General features: G+C 44.0%; 1 protein-coding gene across 3 annotated transcripts in view; it reads right to left on the reverse strand.

The window, feature by feature from the left end:
• The window catches only part of GPATCH2 (G-patch domain containing 2), a 75,844-nt gene that overhangs the window by 57,949 nt on the left and 1,430 nt on the right, over positions 1-16,465 (reverse strand). For 2 of the 3 annotated variants that reach the window (XM_081124193.1, XM_081124194.1), the window contains exons 2-5: positions 13,078-13,791; positions 8,364-8,425; positions 5,524-5,706; positions 5,046-5,125 (exon numbers count right to left, since the gene is read on the reverse strand). In XM_081124193.1, coding sequence (XP_080980319.1) covers positions 5,046-5,125; positions 5,524-5,706; positions 8,364-8,425; positions 13,078-13,791 — 1,039 coding nt within the window. Of the gene's footprint in view, positions 1-4,534; positions 4,916-5,045; positions 5,126-5,523; positions 5,707-8,363; positions 8,426-13,077; positions 13,792-16,465 lie in introns of those variants that run through there. The other variant, XM_081124195.1, reaches the window with a different exon arrangement.

A 16,465-nucleotide genomic window follows, 5' to 3' on the forward strand; every position in this document is an offset into this window, starting at 1 on the left:
AAGGGGGTGCGATGCAGCTCGGGAAGATGGGCTGGGGAAGGTTTTGAGGAAAAGGTACAGAACGGGGGAACACTCCCTGGAAGGGGGTGAACCGAGCAGCAGGAAGAGGGGTGCACCGCCGCGAGCAAAAGTACAGGACAGTGGACCCAGGCAGGACGTGGCACCACGGGGGGGGGGGGGGGGAGGTGGCTGGGAACAGCGGGTCCTCTGGGAGGGACAGAGGGCCAGAGGGTGCAGGTGAGCGGCGGGGGTACAGAGGAAGAGCCTGTTTTGATAAAAGCAGCGGAAACCAATTTTTGGCTGGGGCGTACCCCCCCCCCCGTTTCAAAAGTGTCGCCTTGGAGTTACATGCGGCCGGGGTTAGAGGGAAACCCGACAGGAGAGAGGCCGGGGAGGGGACTCCTGCACTGCGCTATCAGAAGGTAAGCGGAGGGGTAACCGCCCAGGGCAGTGACAGAGGGAACTGGAACGCGGGGGCGAACGTGACAGGTCAGGAGAGAAGCGGGCATGGTTCAGAGGGAGGGGGGACAGAGAGAAGACGGAAAGCTAACATGAGAGCCCAAGAGGGGAACTCCTCTTAGGACCAGTGCTCCCTTTCCCGACTGATCTTTACTAACGGAACTGCAAGGGACTCGAGGACAGCGACACGCCTCGCTCAGCTTGTGTTCCCCGCCCTTCCCGCGAGGAAGACATTATCGGCCTCATTACCTGTGTGCACAACTGACCCGAGGAATCTATGGCTGAAACCACGGTTAAGCAAGACATCAAGTTCCCGAGGCCAGTGTGACACCTACTCATTCATCCACCCACCACAGGACGTAAAATACCCCTTTAAAAGTAGTTCTGTGGATCCAAAAATGAGAGGGGGGGGTCTATCAAAGGTACATGTGAATGGCATGGGATGAGATGAAATCTAAGGAATACCGCTTGGTTCTCAGAGGCTGTTTCTAGACTACACACTGCAAGACCCATACAAATCTGATGGACCTCACAGGCCAAATACACGCTATTAAATATTCCTCCAAGGATACGGCCACTTGAGAGAAACACGCCCACGAGCGTTGGCCTGCGACACTGGAATGGCGAATCTGTCTGTCGCCCGTGATCAGATTTCAACGTGAAGTTCCAAAATGTACGTGCACCCTTTAATTACGAAGGCAGCGCTTACAAGAAACATTTCATTTTCAGAACTGCGCTACCAGCTGTGAAAGTGTGTGTACGTTTTTAGGGGACACTGTATGTACTGTTGATAGCACAGGTCATCGAGTTCCTACCTTACTCCCCCACTGAGGTGGTGCTCAATGTTGTAGACAAGTGTGACTTAACAACAGGAGCTTTTGTTTTACTGGCTTCAAATGTTTATAAATACCTGTCGGCATGTACCCCTGGCTTTTCCGAACCCCTTGCCTGGACGAGAGGCAGCGGGTGGGGCTGGGGCTGGCACTCCTGGCTACGGCACAGGGACCTGTCATCCCTGACGTCCTTGTGAGCGCTCAGCTGTTCAGGCCGACCTTCGGGGGGAGGGCTGGCCGGTGACCCCCATATAGGAGGCACTCGTTAAATATTACTTGGAAGTGGCCTACCCACCGCTGACTTTGAATTTTTTCTGGGATCAGATATTTGACAAAACTGAAGGCAAATTAGAAAACTGAGTTTTACAGACCATCGGAGTAATTCTGTTGGCACCGCGAAAGGCAGGAAACCAGAGTGGAAGCTTCCAAGAGAGTGGACGTGTTTGTAGCATTTCTCTTTATTTGGATGGAAAAAGAAAAATAATGGGCCTCTGACAATGTCACCACCCTTGTAAAGCATGAAAATGGAAAGGGGACTTTAGTCTCCATTTGACATTTTAGAATATATTTCAAAAGTTTCTTAGGATACAAAAAAAGTTTTTAAATGGTAAGCATAATATTTATGAAGTTATTTTTTAAAAACCTCAAATGTTTGCAAATTCAGTGTTAATTTTTTAATTTTTTTAAAGGTAATTTGGGGCAATCGTTTTATTTTTTTAAATGCTCACCCGAGGATATTTTCTCCATTGCTTTTCAGAGAGTGGAAGGGAGGGAGAGGAACATCGATGTGAGACACCTGCCCTCTTGCTTTAGCTCTGATACTGTAGACAAGTGACCTTTCTGTGGTTTATTTCGTGCCACGCTTCCCACTCTTCTGCGCGTTTTGCGGTGTCCCGCTGTGGTGAACACCCGCCCCGGGCACAGCGCCGCAGCGCGGGCAGTGTCCCCAGCACGCGGTGGCTCTGAGGGCCACATGGAGGAAACACGTGTGTGAGGTGCGCTTTGTCCAGGTGTGAGTTTAGGGTGTCTTCCATGAGTTCCATGTCACTGAGTCGACAACATAGTAGGTGTTTTAAAACACAAACATACATGAGACTGGTGAAAATGTCGGGATCAGAGGCTCACAGGAACCTAACCCTGTTTCTCTACTGGGGGCAAATTCGGTGTTTGCAGAAACTCCGTCGAACATTAACTATGGTGGGTAATGAAAGTTCCAGCAGGAAGCTACCACCCCTCAAATGTTTGCATTAATATTTCCGTGAAGAATTCTCCTTCCGTCATTGCCGCCAAAGACCGTCATTGTACCTGTGCAGCCACCACTCGTCTGTTCAGGACAAAACCCCTCTGTTGCCTTTCTTTGTAACGGCCTGCAGCTACGGGTTTCCCTCTGCTCGGGAAAGTAATCTCTCTTAAAAGCAACCTAGCTTTCCAATGTGCAAGTCTAAGGAATTCAATTTCACTTCTTATCACTGGATGTCATGGGCACTGTTTAAAGATGACTGTTTCGTGAGATCGTGGTTTTTAAAACTAGATTGTCTGAAATGATATGGACAATACGAGCAATGACGACAACAGAAACGTGGCTTAGGAATTTCAAAGCATCAGCACAAACTGGAACTCTTACCTTTCTTGCCCAAGTCAGATATTTTATTGAAAAAAAGAAAAAAAAAGATTACAGTACTTAAAGATCCAAACAAGGACAATTCAGGGTTGAGAGGAAACCTGAAAAAGCCCGTTGTCTTCAGTAAAATTCTGAATACAAAACACGGAAACCAGGAAAACAGTTTACGGCCTAATGCGCTAGTCTCATGGTAAACACACACGTACATAGCATATCTCCATGGAGGGAAACTTAATCACCTTGTTACAATTTCGAGAGGAAAGGCGGCTCTTACTATGGGTGAGCCATGTGTCATCAATACCATGAAGCCAGCCTATCAGTTGTAATAGCTTCTATAAAATACCACAGGGAGATGGCAATAAGCCTAGAAAATGGGCTACAAATCCCAGCTATGCTCAGGCAAGCAGTGAACCAAAAATAAAAATAGGTAAGACTGCGCCAGCAACCAGAGAGCATCTGTCTAGACCCGCGATTGGTAAGGCAGAGTTCACAGGCCAAGGTTTTAAAGTGACGTGTTCAGATCCCGAAGACAGTCATTATACAAAATAAAAGCATTTATGTAATTCAGGGGGGAACCATGAATTTCCACGGCACAGGACATAGCACAGAGAAGCTTGCGTACAATTACGAAACACCACATCATTGTACCTCGAAAATATTACGTCAAATATGCGAAGGTAAAGAGACTCAAAGTTGCAATCTCTCCAGTTCAGACAAGCAATCTAAAAGATGCCCTGAGTTCCCAATTGACACCTTTGCTGGGATCTTTCAGATTGTAACTCTGGGTCAAGGAGATGTCAACTTTAAGTTTCTTTTCCAATCCATCATATTTACGTTAGCCATTAAGTGCTGAATTGACAATCCATACAATAATATAAAAATACATGTATTAAAACACAGTTTTCATCAGTTATTGGAAAGTAGTAAAAATAGTCATCATTTTAATATAACCATTCTAAAAAACGCAAATGGCCTGAATGCAGGATAGTGTCTACATTCTGCCATCGACAGAGATGTTACATTTCCCCACTGCTTGGTGAAAGTGAGCTCGTGCAGTGTCTGACACAGGGACACATGTGGTCTGTCATTTTAGGGACGTGTGTGCAGCTCTTATTTTTAAACATGACAATAAGATTCAGAGTCGTACAGTATTTGTTGAAATACCAGCTTTGACATGATTTCAGTAAGCTCTAAGCCAAAATGATCATTCTAACTGGTTTCAGGTATCAGACAAAGCACATGATTAAAAGGTAATAGTGACTCTACTAGCACAGACTAGTTACCACGCGGCTAGTTTAACACCAGGGTGGCGTTGGCAGTACAGTGAATACTACAGTGTAAAATACAATGAGTTTTCCGTACAGAGCAGGTTGTCCACGGAGAAAGCAAACTTAAACAGAATACAGACTCTGGCAGAAATGATCCACCTCACCGACTACTCATCTTAGCCCTTGTTAAAATACCCTGAGTAAAATGCAAATACTTTAAATAATGCTGGTTATATAGGATTTCTCTAAAAATGAACCATAAGTGTGAACGCATTTTTTATTTACAACAGTCAGGTGATGTAAAAACGAGCTGTTAACCAGTCACAACACAAACATCAAGCAATACTTATGCCACATGTGGACTCTTTTAATTTTCTAGCTTTTGTTAGCAATTTGGCAAAGCAAGTGATACATAAATGGTTTCAACATAAAAAAAAAATCATAAGAGAGAAAAATATATAAAAGGTACAGTAGTTTCTACCCACCCCGGGCCCACCTAGGTCCCTAGGAAGCCTCCCCACCAGGTAACTTCTGCCTAACGGAAGAATACGTCCACCAGCCACAACAGCCCATCTTTCCATCAAGGAGGCTCTCGCGCCAATGACACCCCTCCAGGGAAGCGGACAGGAGCCGGGGTCCCTCGAGTGCCATTCCCCAGGTGTTCAAAACGTAACTAATTTATTAGCATTAGAAGATTTGGTTTATAGGGGAATCTCACTGGTCCAGTTTGGAGCCTACAAAAAAATGGATTATTTTTAAGTATAACATCAGAATGCGAACAGAGGACGAGGGTGTGGCTTTTTATTCCACAGAAATGGACACATTTCCAAACATGACAAAAGTCAAACAGAAAAGCATGCCTACCATTGAAGTGGGGGTCCCTCCAGATTTTTTAATAGTCTTGGAAGTCATTTCGTGGAAGCGACTGAGTCTGGCTTGGAAACCTGGAAAATCAAAGGACCCAACTTAGGGGAGAGTATGCTCACTGGAGCGCAGAATGAGATGCCATCAGTTGCAGAATTCACAAACTAAGCCGGAGGAGGGACAGCGTCTCCAGTAGTAGGGGGAAAAGGCAAACCTCACACTTGAAAGATCCGAATCAGGGCCAGGCGGGGTTCCAAGGGCTTCTCGTCGGCTCCTTAGGGCTCCCCTTCCTTTCCTCTCCAGCCCCCTTTAATTCCAGCGTTTTCCCCGCAGGCCGGGCACCAACGCCAACCTTTCTAACAGTCCGACGGCGCGGAGAACGAGACTCGGGCTCTCCCTTCCCTGTGAGCCTGTCGCCCCCAACGACTCTTCCCCGGACCCCGGGCCCACTGCGCCCCGGCCGGGCCGGGCTACTGACCTCTTCTCCCGGGCTGCGCCATGATGGGGAAGAACCCAGTGAGGATGGTCGGGAAGATGGGGTTCGGCAGGTCCCTGCCCAGCGCGGCCGGCTCCTCCCGCTCCCACCAGGGCACGCCGCCCGTGATGCCGCAGGCGCCGCCCGCCTCCTTCTCGCAGAACCAGTCGCTCTGCTCGTCGTCGCCTGCGGGCACAGGAACGCCGGGGTCAGCGCCGCCACGGGCACAGCCGCCGGGTCAAGGTTAAAAGCACAGGGCATCAGGGAATTTTAACTTCAGAGGGACGATCGCTTTTCAATGTAACCACAGGGCGGGGCAAAAGTAGGTCTACAGTTGTGAGTACAGGAAACAGTTTACTCTTGTATTATTATTATTGAATTACTTTACATACAGACAACTGTAAACCTACGTTTGCCCCACCTACTTGCACAGAATTTTTAGTCTAAATATGTCAAAATACTGCGTGGGACAGACTGACACAAAAAATAATTTGTTATTTATCTAAAATTCAAATTTAACTGGGGACCCCGTGTTTTATCTGGCAATCATGTACATAGTCTATTAAAAACACACCTCTTTATTCTATCCCACAGCTTCACGTAAATGTTTTTAACACTGTAGCAAGAACTGCCATCAACAAAAATGTTTTAGAACCAATGTAAAAATGGGAAAAACAATAAAAAACTGGTTAATCTTTCGACAAAAACTGCAGGGAAATCCACTGAAGTCACTACCCTTTTCCACATTAAGGAAAAACAAGCCTTAATCTCCTACTGGGAATGAAAAGATATAAAAGTGTAGAATTTGTTCTTTGCAGCTGATAATGGTGTCTCAGCTTAATTTCACGACTTCTATGGAGTGTGAAAGGGGAAACAATCATGAACAGATGTGACTAAATGAAATTAATCTGATTAAGTTCATTAAGAAATGGCTGTGAAAAAGCTGATTTTAAATGAAAAGTGACAACACCACAGAGTTTACAAAGAAACTACACTGGACTCCAGCAAAGTCTTTCTAAAACACACTACTCACAGCACGTGTGAGGACATCCATGGGGTAGCCATGGAGCAGCGACCAATGCAAAATTCAGTGTGAAATGTGCCGGGCATGTGAACTGACAGCATTTTGTATTTAAAAAAAAAAAAGAGACTAACAAAGAGACAAAAATACAGAAGGCGGCAGATGGCTTTAAAAATATGAGACAAACAGCACGTTGAACGTCACCTGCGATCTGATACTCATTCAAGTCTTCGGGACCCTTAGGAAAACGACTAATTCTGATTTCTAGGAGAGCCATCCTAACTGCCACAGCCTGTTCCCTTTAAAAGAAGGGATTTCTGATTTCCAAAATCTCTCCTTACAAATATTGCAAAATGCAAACGAAAAGAAATCTTAAGCTCCAACTGAAAATTTTATGGGAAACAGCCATATTTCTAATTATGAGGGAAGCGAAAAATTTAAAGCATTTGGAAAACCAGAATCACCAATTTATTTCAATCGAGGATTTAATAAAATTTAGTTTTTAAAAAAGGCACAATTCAAAACACATAAATATCAGTACTTTACTGATTTGTTTTTGTTTTCTTTTTAAACATTTTTATTGAATATGTTGGGGTGACACTGATTAATAAATACGTAGATTTCAAGCGTACAACTCTGTAACACATCCTCTGTACACTGTATTGTACCTTCACCACCAAAGTCAAGTCTCCTTCCATGTTTTGACTGATTTTTATATTAAAATCTCACAGATTAGATATAAGCATAGGAAGAGAAAGGGAGTCCCTTGAAATTGACTACCCTAGATCTTTAATTCCAATTGAGACAGCATTATTCTAAAGAAATAATGTTTTATTTTTGACATGATACTCAATTTTATTCTGAATAGGGAAATGAATTAGCTACAGATTAAGAACTTGGGCCCTAAGTCTGACAGAACAACTCGCATTCTGGTGTTTTCTAACGCCGAGAAGTTACTTCGACTCTGTTAGCCTAGGTTTCCTCACCTTAAAGGGAAAAGGAATCTCATAGGGATGTTTTAAGTATTAAATAAGAACCTAAAGTAATTTAATGTTTAAAAAAAAAAAAAAAAAAAAAGCACTTACCAATGTGAAACATAATAAATTTGCAATAAATGCAGGCATGATCATGTAATCATAATTTAAAGCAATTCATTTTGTTGTTTCCCTTGGAACTTACTAATTTCCTCTAAAGAGTCTCAGGAAATAAGGCTCATGTTTGTGATTACGTATCTGCATGTACGCCTGCTGCCCCCTTATTAAGGTTCTCGCATTTCCTTCCAGAGCAGGTAGGTTCAAAATAATGCCAGGCTCAAGTAGGAAAAGCTTCAGGAAATTTCAAAGATGAAAAAGATCTAAGTTGCAAAACATTCCTGTTCAACAGTTTCTAATATTGAATTTATGAAAACTGTCTAATCGCAAACTAGGTAGGATGCCTACATGTCACAGCTGGATGAAAATGACAAATACCCTGCACACCCAACGTTAGAAATGCTCAAACAGAATGGAATACATCAGAAAGCGGGTGAGACTGGGAACCAGTGTCCTGGTCACTGGCCAGAGAGACAGCGGGACAGACGGAGGCCCGCAGGACTCCCTCGGGCACACGATCCTTCCCTTATGCGATGAGCTGCGCACTGGCGCTGGGAAAATCAGTTCCTCGGCCACGGGGACAGGGGCTTCCCCGGCGCGCGGAGCTAAGCCCACTCCCCTCGGCAGCAGGTTCGGTAAAAGGACTGCAGTCCACTAGGATGTAACTAGTAATAGGCGCAGCTTGACAATGAAGACTTTTTTCCAAAGAGAAAAAAATGACGTTTCAGTACCTTGCCTTCCCTCGTCGTTGGTGAACAGACCAGCATCCGTGCTGCTGAGGCTGCTGGAATCGCTGCAACAGGGAAGAGAGAGAAAAACATCAAAACAACAATTGATCTCTCAGCTCAGGCCTAGAACTGAAGCCTCACAAACATCTGAAAGGAAACAGGAGGATTTTAAAAAAAAAATCAAGCTGCAGATATCCTGGTTCCATCCATGGCAGAGCGTATTATTTTTGGCACATAAAACCGCAGGAATCTAATGGGACCCTGACAGTAAGCCAGATGTGACTGCAACGAGGTGCTGACATAATTGATGCATTTTATTATCTGCTCTCATCAGAGGCCCGCCGCTCCCTTCTCACGCCATGCGCTGCGGCTGGGGCCGGGACCACCACGCTCAATACAACGGGCAGGTCTCAACCAGAAGCAGCCTGAGCTTCCGCAGCACAGGAGATGCAAGAGCCTGGGATGCATTACCTTTCACAGCCACATCTGCAAACGTTCTGGAAAAGGCACCACTGAAGGGTCCACAACAACCCTGTTACTTGGCAGGGAAGAAAGCAGTTAACAATGGCAACAATTCATTCCATCAAAGTTAAGGTCCCTCTGAGCAAACACTGAGCAAAAAGGAGCATTACCAACGGGAAGGGGGTGTATGCAAAAATAACAGGTCCTCTACTTCCACTGAAGTTCCAGACTGCGACAGTCAAAATTAACATACAAATTAAAACAAACAGTAGATAGTCAAATGACATGGACACACTGTCACTGTTTGTTCCAACAGCAGTGCTTATGTGATAATATAGTTGGCTTTAAAAAAACCACAACAGGTCACATGACAAGAGGTTTGGCCTCTGAAGAAAATTGAATGGTGTTCTTTAAAAATTCTCATGTGTCTCCTTTTACTATAATTCTTAATTTACCAACCAGAAACTGCCCCAGCTGACTGTTTATATTATAATACATTTTCCATTAACATGTTGAACAGATAACGTAAATTATTTAAAAAAAAAATCCCAATCTACTTTAAAATATTTAAATTGAGAGTTTAAGATTGAAATTACAGATGACATCTAAATCCATATACATTTTCTGAATATAAAATATTTAGTGTTTGTTTGAAATAAATATAAACAAAAACTACAGGAATAAGTGACACATTTTCCCAAGGAACTCTCTATTTGTACTATCTCCTCTAACTTTCTTCAAATTAAGAGAATGCACGAAACTCCCTGTACTGCACAGGTGTTAATGAAAGAAAAAGATACTTTCTAAGAGCACCAAATTCATATTTTCTTACTTACAAACGTACATGCCCCTCTACACATAGTGATGTTAGGGTATGAAAACATGACAGAAGCGTTATCTTCTTTCCCTTCGGCTGTCCAAACCACTGCGTAGAGCTTTCCTGTCTGCTCCCAGCAACACAACCCTGGGAAAGGAAGGGCCTTAGCATACAATCCTAGGGTCACAATTCTTTCTCTAAAGCCCTCTGATCAAAGCTTATTAAAAATTCAGAAATCTTCTAACTTTAGAAAGGTCTGTTCTAAAACGCCTGAGATGGGTCTGGGGTAGCACTCCATACTCCAACACATTAATATATTTTCTCCATTAAATGAATGAATGTCCACATTAAACACAGGTCAAGTTAGGTTTGGCCACAAGTAAATTAGTTCCTCACAGCATTCAGAAGTCAGATTTGCGGATAAAGGATTGTGAATCTATGCACTGTTAACTTATTTGTGGTACAATGGTCTTCTAACCTCTCTGAGTTCAGATTTATCCCTCTAAAAATTCCATGTAACAACCAGTTCCATCTTTTCAAAATGTAGCTTGGTGACTAAAAATATTAGGATCTCCCAGATGTGATCCTGGAACAGAAAAAGGACATTAAATAAAAACAAAGGAAATTCTAATAAAGTATTGACTTTCCTTAATAATGTGTCAACATTGGCTCATTAATTCTGACAAATGAGCCACAGTAATGTCCCATATTAATAACAGGAAGAACTGGGTGTGGGGTATATGGAATCAGGACATCAGGAGCTCTGAGCTGTCTCTGCAACTTTCTGTAAATCTAAATAGTCTTGATAGTCCTCTGTTAAAAATGTGAAATTCACCCCCACACTTGATGGATTCCATTTGGATTCCAAGGTTCCCTCTGGGTGGACCCCCACCTAAATCCTTCCACCCCCACCTCTGGTCCTTGTGTTTACCTTTTTCCTCCTAGTGGTACCCCATCTCCTCTCATCTCCCTCCGCCTGCCCTCTCCCCTTAAAGATTCCAGGAAATCAGAATCCCTAGGACCAGCTCTTGGTCCTTAAGGATGCCTGTCCTCATCTGAGATAGTGTGACATGTGTTTTAGACACTTTCCTATTTATACTTCACCTCACGACGTCTAGCTGGAGGCTCCAAGCACATCACGTAGCTGTTCACGTGTTCAGGAAGTCAGAACAAGAACGGAGCAGAACAGGGACCTTTCATTGTCAGCATCTGATGGCATGATGGCCTATGGGCAAGGACCCCTCTCCCCGGGACTTTCAGTATGACTTTTACAGCACAGCAGTTGGAGGTACTCCATGAAGGCTTGTTGAATTAATGTACTGACACTAATCCCAACCTCCTGCCCCAGCCTGTTCGGGTCCTACACTCTCTCCTCTTCAAAGTTTCACCACCCATGCCTGTGCCCACCACTCCCTCTACCCAGGATGCCACTTCCTCCTTCTCGCCACCCCTCCAGTACCCAAATGGGCTCAGTGCTACCTCAAACCCCAGCTCCCCAGGCCGCCTTCCTCACCTGCTTGTTCCAGATTACGAGGCTGCGGAGGTCAGGCTCTGCCCTGTCACTAGTCTTGGTACCATGTATAGAGAAAACACTTACTCGAGGTTTGTCAAATCAAGCACACGGAGTAAAGTAGTTCAATTCTCATTTGCAAATCAGTTCCAAGGACATGCATAGCTTTCTATAGTAGGAAGGCTTTGGAAGTGGTCCCAAACACTGAACGTGGGAAACTACCTTAAATATGGAGCAGCCTTCCCACAGAAGGCATATGCACCTAACTTTTAAGTAACAAGAGAAATAGTTACAGAGGTTAAGTTTAAAATAAGAGAAAAAAAATTGTTTTAATTTATTCAAGAGTGGGAAGCCCCTCTATGAAAATGTGTGCCTGGCCTGTGGGCTGGGCAGCCCATCACCCCTTAGGTACTCAGACACTCTTTACAATGAAGAGGTTCATCTCATTTCTCTCCCAGGGCAGACGTCTGTCAGTAGGAGGCGGAGGTCAGTAAGAGGAGGGGCTTGCACAGTCAATCCAGAAAGCAGGCCATCCATGAAAATCCAGGATGAGCACTTAACTTCCCTGCACACACCCCCCCCTCCCTCCCAGCAAGTGAGAAAGATGATTACTCTCAAGTCCAGCTAAGGCGCTGTCACAGGGCCCAATGCTGGCACACAAACCATACAAATAATTCTCGCTCTGGTACAAAAACGACAGCTTTCTTGGAAAAAAAGCAGAGACTGTAAACTTTTCGAAGCCTTCCTGAAACATTTTTTTAAGTAATTTTTACTTCTTTAGGAAAATTGTATAAATGGTAAACCATCTCTAATAAAAGGTCCACGCTATAAAGTTTTACCAGGTCTACTCATATCTGCAATCATAATCATACTTACAGGCAAAAACAAATACACATTTTATATACATATGTGTATATGTATATATGTGTATATATTGCATAGCTCACGATCCACATGATTAAACTGCCAGTCCTACAAACTCACAGTCAGATATTCTTTCCCAGGCCATTTTTAAGGAATGTATTTTCTGCACCGCAGTTAAACATTTGGTTTTAAGGACACGCCTATAAGATGGATACTGTCAATAGTTTCTCATTTCCTGCAGGCAGCATTAGTTCTGTGTAAAATAAAAATGACCACTTACCTTTTGATGCTGTTAAAATAGTACTTATACCTGCTTTCCAGAATGGAGAGGCTACACTAACTGCCAGAGGATCATTGCCTTTCTCATCTGTCTAATGACAAGGTCAGGGGTTCTAGGCAGTGAATTGGGCTTTACAGTTCCTAAGTGATAAGAATTCCTAAAAGCTAGACTTAAAATACTAAGCCACACAAGTTGAAGTGCTATCGACTCTTGATTCTCAGTAATCAGAATAAACTGATGGCCCTGGCTGGTGTGGCTCAGTTGGTTGAGCCTTGTCCTGTGCACAGAAAGGCTGCTGGCTCCCTCCACCCCTGGCAGGGGCCTGCAGGAGGCAGCCGATTGATGTTTCCCTCTCCCCCCTTCCTCTTTCTCTAAAAAAAAAAAAAAAAAAAAAAATGAACTGATAAATTGTGAAACTAAAATAACAACCAAATTCTGAAACTCTATAATTAAACAAATAAATAATGATAAATTCAATTCTAAGAGTTACAGACGTGCTATCATCCAAATGCACATCCTTGCCCATTGAAAATCTATTTCCTTTTCTCTTTGTAGCAGAAAATTAAGTCGTTATTACACAATCAAAAGACTCTGTAAACCAAATAAGCAATTTTGCTTTGTGCCGAACATCATAAATTATAAGGAAATATGACCATGGCCACACAGTAACATCACTACCGATATACCTCATAATTATTTTAGAATAGAACTAATTAAAACACGAAACACATTCAGCCACAAAACTACAGACACCCATCCTTCTCTATAGGGACGGAAAGGTCACCTTTCGCTCATGAGCTCGTCGGAGACCTTCTGCTCCTCGAAGTCCATTCTGTCCTTGGCCTGGCTCAGCTCCTCACTGTCCAAAACGACCCCTTCGTCCTGGAGTTTGGGTCCCGGCCGAATGATCCTCAGCTTCCTCTTTTTGACTTTGCTCTTAGTGAACTCCTGGTACTGGTAAGCTCGGTCGTTGTCCATGTCCTGGTCCCTGCCGCCGTCGGGGGGCTGGGTCATGGTCCGCTTGCCGCAGACGTCCTGGGGCAGGTCCAGGGCCATGCGCTTCACCTTCCTCCTGCGGCGCAGGCTCCTGCTCCCCAGGGGGTCGGCCGCCGGGTCCCCCTCGTGCCACAGGGGCCTTTTCCCTCGCACGTTACTGTTCAGGTTCGAGGACGGCCTGCGCTTGGCCACCAACATCTGGTCGTCGGAGTCGCTGTGGTCCTTTTTGTGGCCGGCGGGGTTCTCTCTGTAGTCCTTGCCCGGCTCGTCCACACTGGAATCGGAGCCCTCGCTGACGCAGTGCCCGGCCTCCCAGGGGTGGTGAACGTTGTGGGACCGCCGCTTCCTCCCTCTCCTCTTCCTGGCCTGGCGCTTCAGGGGGCAGGACAGGCTCCGAGCGTGGTCCCCCGTCTCGGCGAAGCCGCCCCGGGCCTGCTCCGAGCTCTCCTCCAGCGCGGAGACCAGGTCGTGCACCAGCTCCTCCATGGTCCGGCTGAAATGCCTGCGGGTGCCAAAGACAGAGGCTGTCAGGGACACAGGCAGCGACAACCACCGGAGCCTGGCTGATTACAGCCGACGGTCCCTCCAAGTCCGACCAAAATTAACAAAAATACATTTAAAAGCTATTTAATCTTCCTTCCCAAGAGATTAGTTTCAAATATTCTGATTCATTTTAGGCTCCTTTCTCTTGTGTATGTTATTTTATTAAACACAGGAATTACATCAAGATAGAGTGAGCATAATATCAGCAATGAAAGGTCTTGGTAGTTTTATATTTTTACTGGGTAATTATGGAGAAGTTATTTCTGCTTCAAAAGCTGTTCTTTAGTCTACCCCTGTCCTTTTTCCAGATCAGATACAGAGAGGACTTTCTCAGTCCCCCACCCACTTCTTCAGAAGCATACAATCCTCTACTCACCACACGCCCTACAGTCACGGCCACCATAAGCCAGGTAGAAGAAAGACGGACGGGCCCTCTGATATTGATTCGTAGTATGTGTGAAGTTTAATCAAATGCAAGGCACCTATTTACACCACACTAGTCTCATAACCCAAGGACACAGAAACTACGTTCAAATTCAACTGGAGCCTCACTGTTATAAAATGGCCCATGGTTTTTCTTAGGGTTCGCCTGAAGCAGTCTCTTGGCCTTTTTTTTTTTTTTTGTAAATAAAAGTAAGCAGAGACCACTGAACTATGTTACCAGTGAGAAAATGATCCACTGGTCAGCAAGGATAAACATCAGTTTTCTTTGGGAACTTGTATAAATTACACTGGTCCTTCCCGAACCCAATTCTCAATGATTCTAAATCAGGTGAAGTGATAGAGGGCCTAGGATTCTGATTTTAATCTTTAAACATTATAGGTAATTCAAACATGCACTTTTCTCATGAAGATCATGAACAATCGTTTCTCAAACTGCATTCTAGAAGCACTTAGGGATCAAAATATTCCAATTACAGAGGATTATATAATCTCCAGTCTATAGCAGGGGTAGGCACACTTTTCTATAAAGGGCTGACAGTAAACACTTTAGGCTCTGCCGGTCCCTGGGTCTTAACGTGCCTTAGGCAATACATAAATGAATGGGTGTGGCTGTGTTCTAATTACACTTTATTAACAAAACCAAGTGAGGGCAGGCCATAGAAGGCAGGCCATAGTTTGCTGACTCTGGCTTTATATATGCTCTTTGGTCTCTAATTTCAGACATTTGCAAGCTCCCTACAACAACTTTCAACTTTATCTTTTCATTTTAACAGTCACCTGAAGACAAACATGTTGTGATTCAACTGGATCTACCACTTATGAGGCAACGCAGGAGTCATAGCTTCTGACCCTTGAGTAGTTACTCTGTGCCAAGCCCACGTCTAAGTGTTTCATATGCGTTACCTGGTTTCCTTCTCACAAAATAGCCCTATAAGGTGGCAGATGAAACAGAAAGAGACAGAGATTAGGGGCAGCTTGCCCCAAAGAGGCATATCTAGGAAGTGGTAGAGACAGATGCAAACTCCGGCAATCTGGTTCGAGCCCAATGATAGCCAGAAACCAGCTACATGATTCCAGTGTCCAGCTTGCATTTTTGCTTATGATTGAGTTAGTGGCAGGTGGTACTATTTTAATTGCTGAGACAAACTGAATATACATCTATGTAAAGCGAAATGAACCACACTTAGGCATTACACATGGTAATGCCTCAATATGCATTGAATATATACTCTGAATTCCTAGTCTAGCAATGAGAATGAAGATAATTAAATATTTGTAAAATATACTGGAATCATACTGCAAATATGACAGTTGGGAAAGTTACTTAAACTATATTTGCCCCTCTCACTATCTCTAAAATGAAAAAATATATATCTATATCTATATATATACACACACTACCTCAAAAGATTTTACATAAGATGAATGATATGTATGTAAAACAATTCAAGTAACAATTTAGTAGTAGCATCCCCAGGGGCACTAGGATTTCACTGCTGGGGTGAAACTTACATGCTTAGTATAGTAAATGTCCCATCAATGAAATGGTGAATGACAGGCTGGCTGTACAGATAAACTAGAAAATAAAAGTTCCAGTTGGCTGGAACACATTCATTCTGCCAAATCAGGCATGACCTTAAGACTTTCGTTCACACACAGATTAGCTCAGTTGGTTAGGGCATAGTCTCCACACACCCAGGTTTGAGGGCTTGATCCGGGGTCAGGGTACACGCAAGAATCAACCAATGAATGCACAGACAAGTGAAACAGCAGATCAATGTTCCTCTCTCTCCCCCGCCCTTCCTCTCCCTCTCTAAGGTCAACAAATGGAAGAAAAAAAAACTGATTAAGTGCTAGGCTTGCACTCTTTTACAGTCTGGTGTCCTAAGTGCGAGTTATATGCTGCCAAATGCAAAGAGGACAGGCTCTTTAAAAGAGAATTGTATTATAAAGATAAATCTAATCATGATTTAGACAGAAGGTGGAAGGAAGAGGAAGGAGTTGAAAGAGTCACATTTTTTAAATTGAAGAGTTACCTGCACTACAAATCAGTACAGCCATGGCCAGAGTAGACCAGTCTACATAGCACATTTTGTCTCCCGCCCTGAACAAGCTATTGAACAGTGAAACATTAAGAAAGGTACCCCGGAGAGGGAACTCTGGGGTGATGCAAAAGTCTCATATCTTGT

Source organism: Miniopterus schreibersii (genome assembly GCF_964146895.1).
Source record: "Miniopterus schreibersii genome assembly, chromosome: 21".
Taxonomy (NCBI): Eukaryota; Metazoa; Chordata; class Mammalia; order Chiroptera; family Miniopteridae; genus Miniopterus; species Miniopterus schreibersii.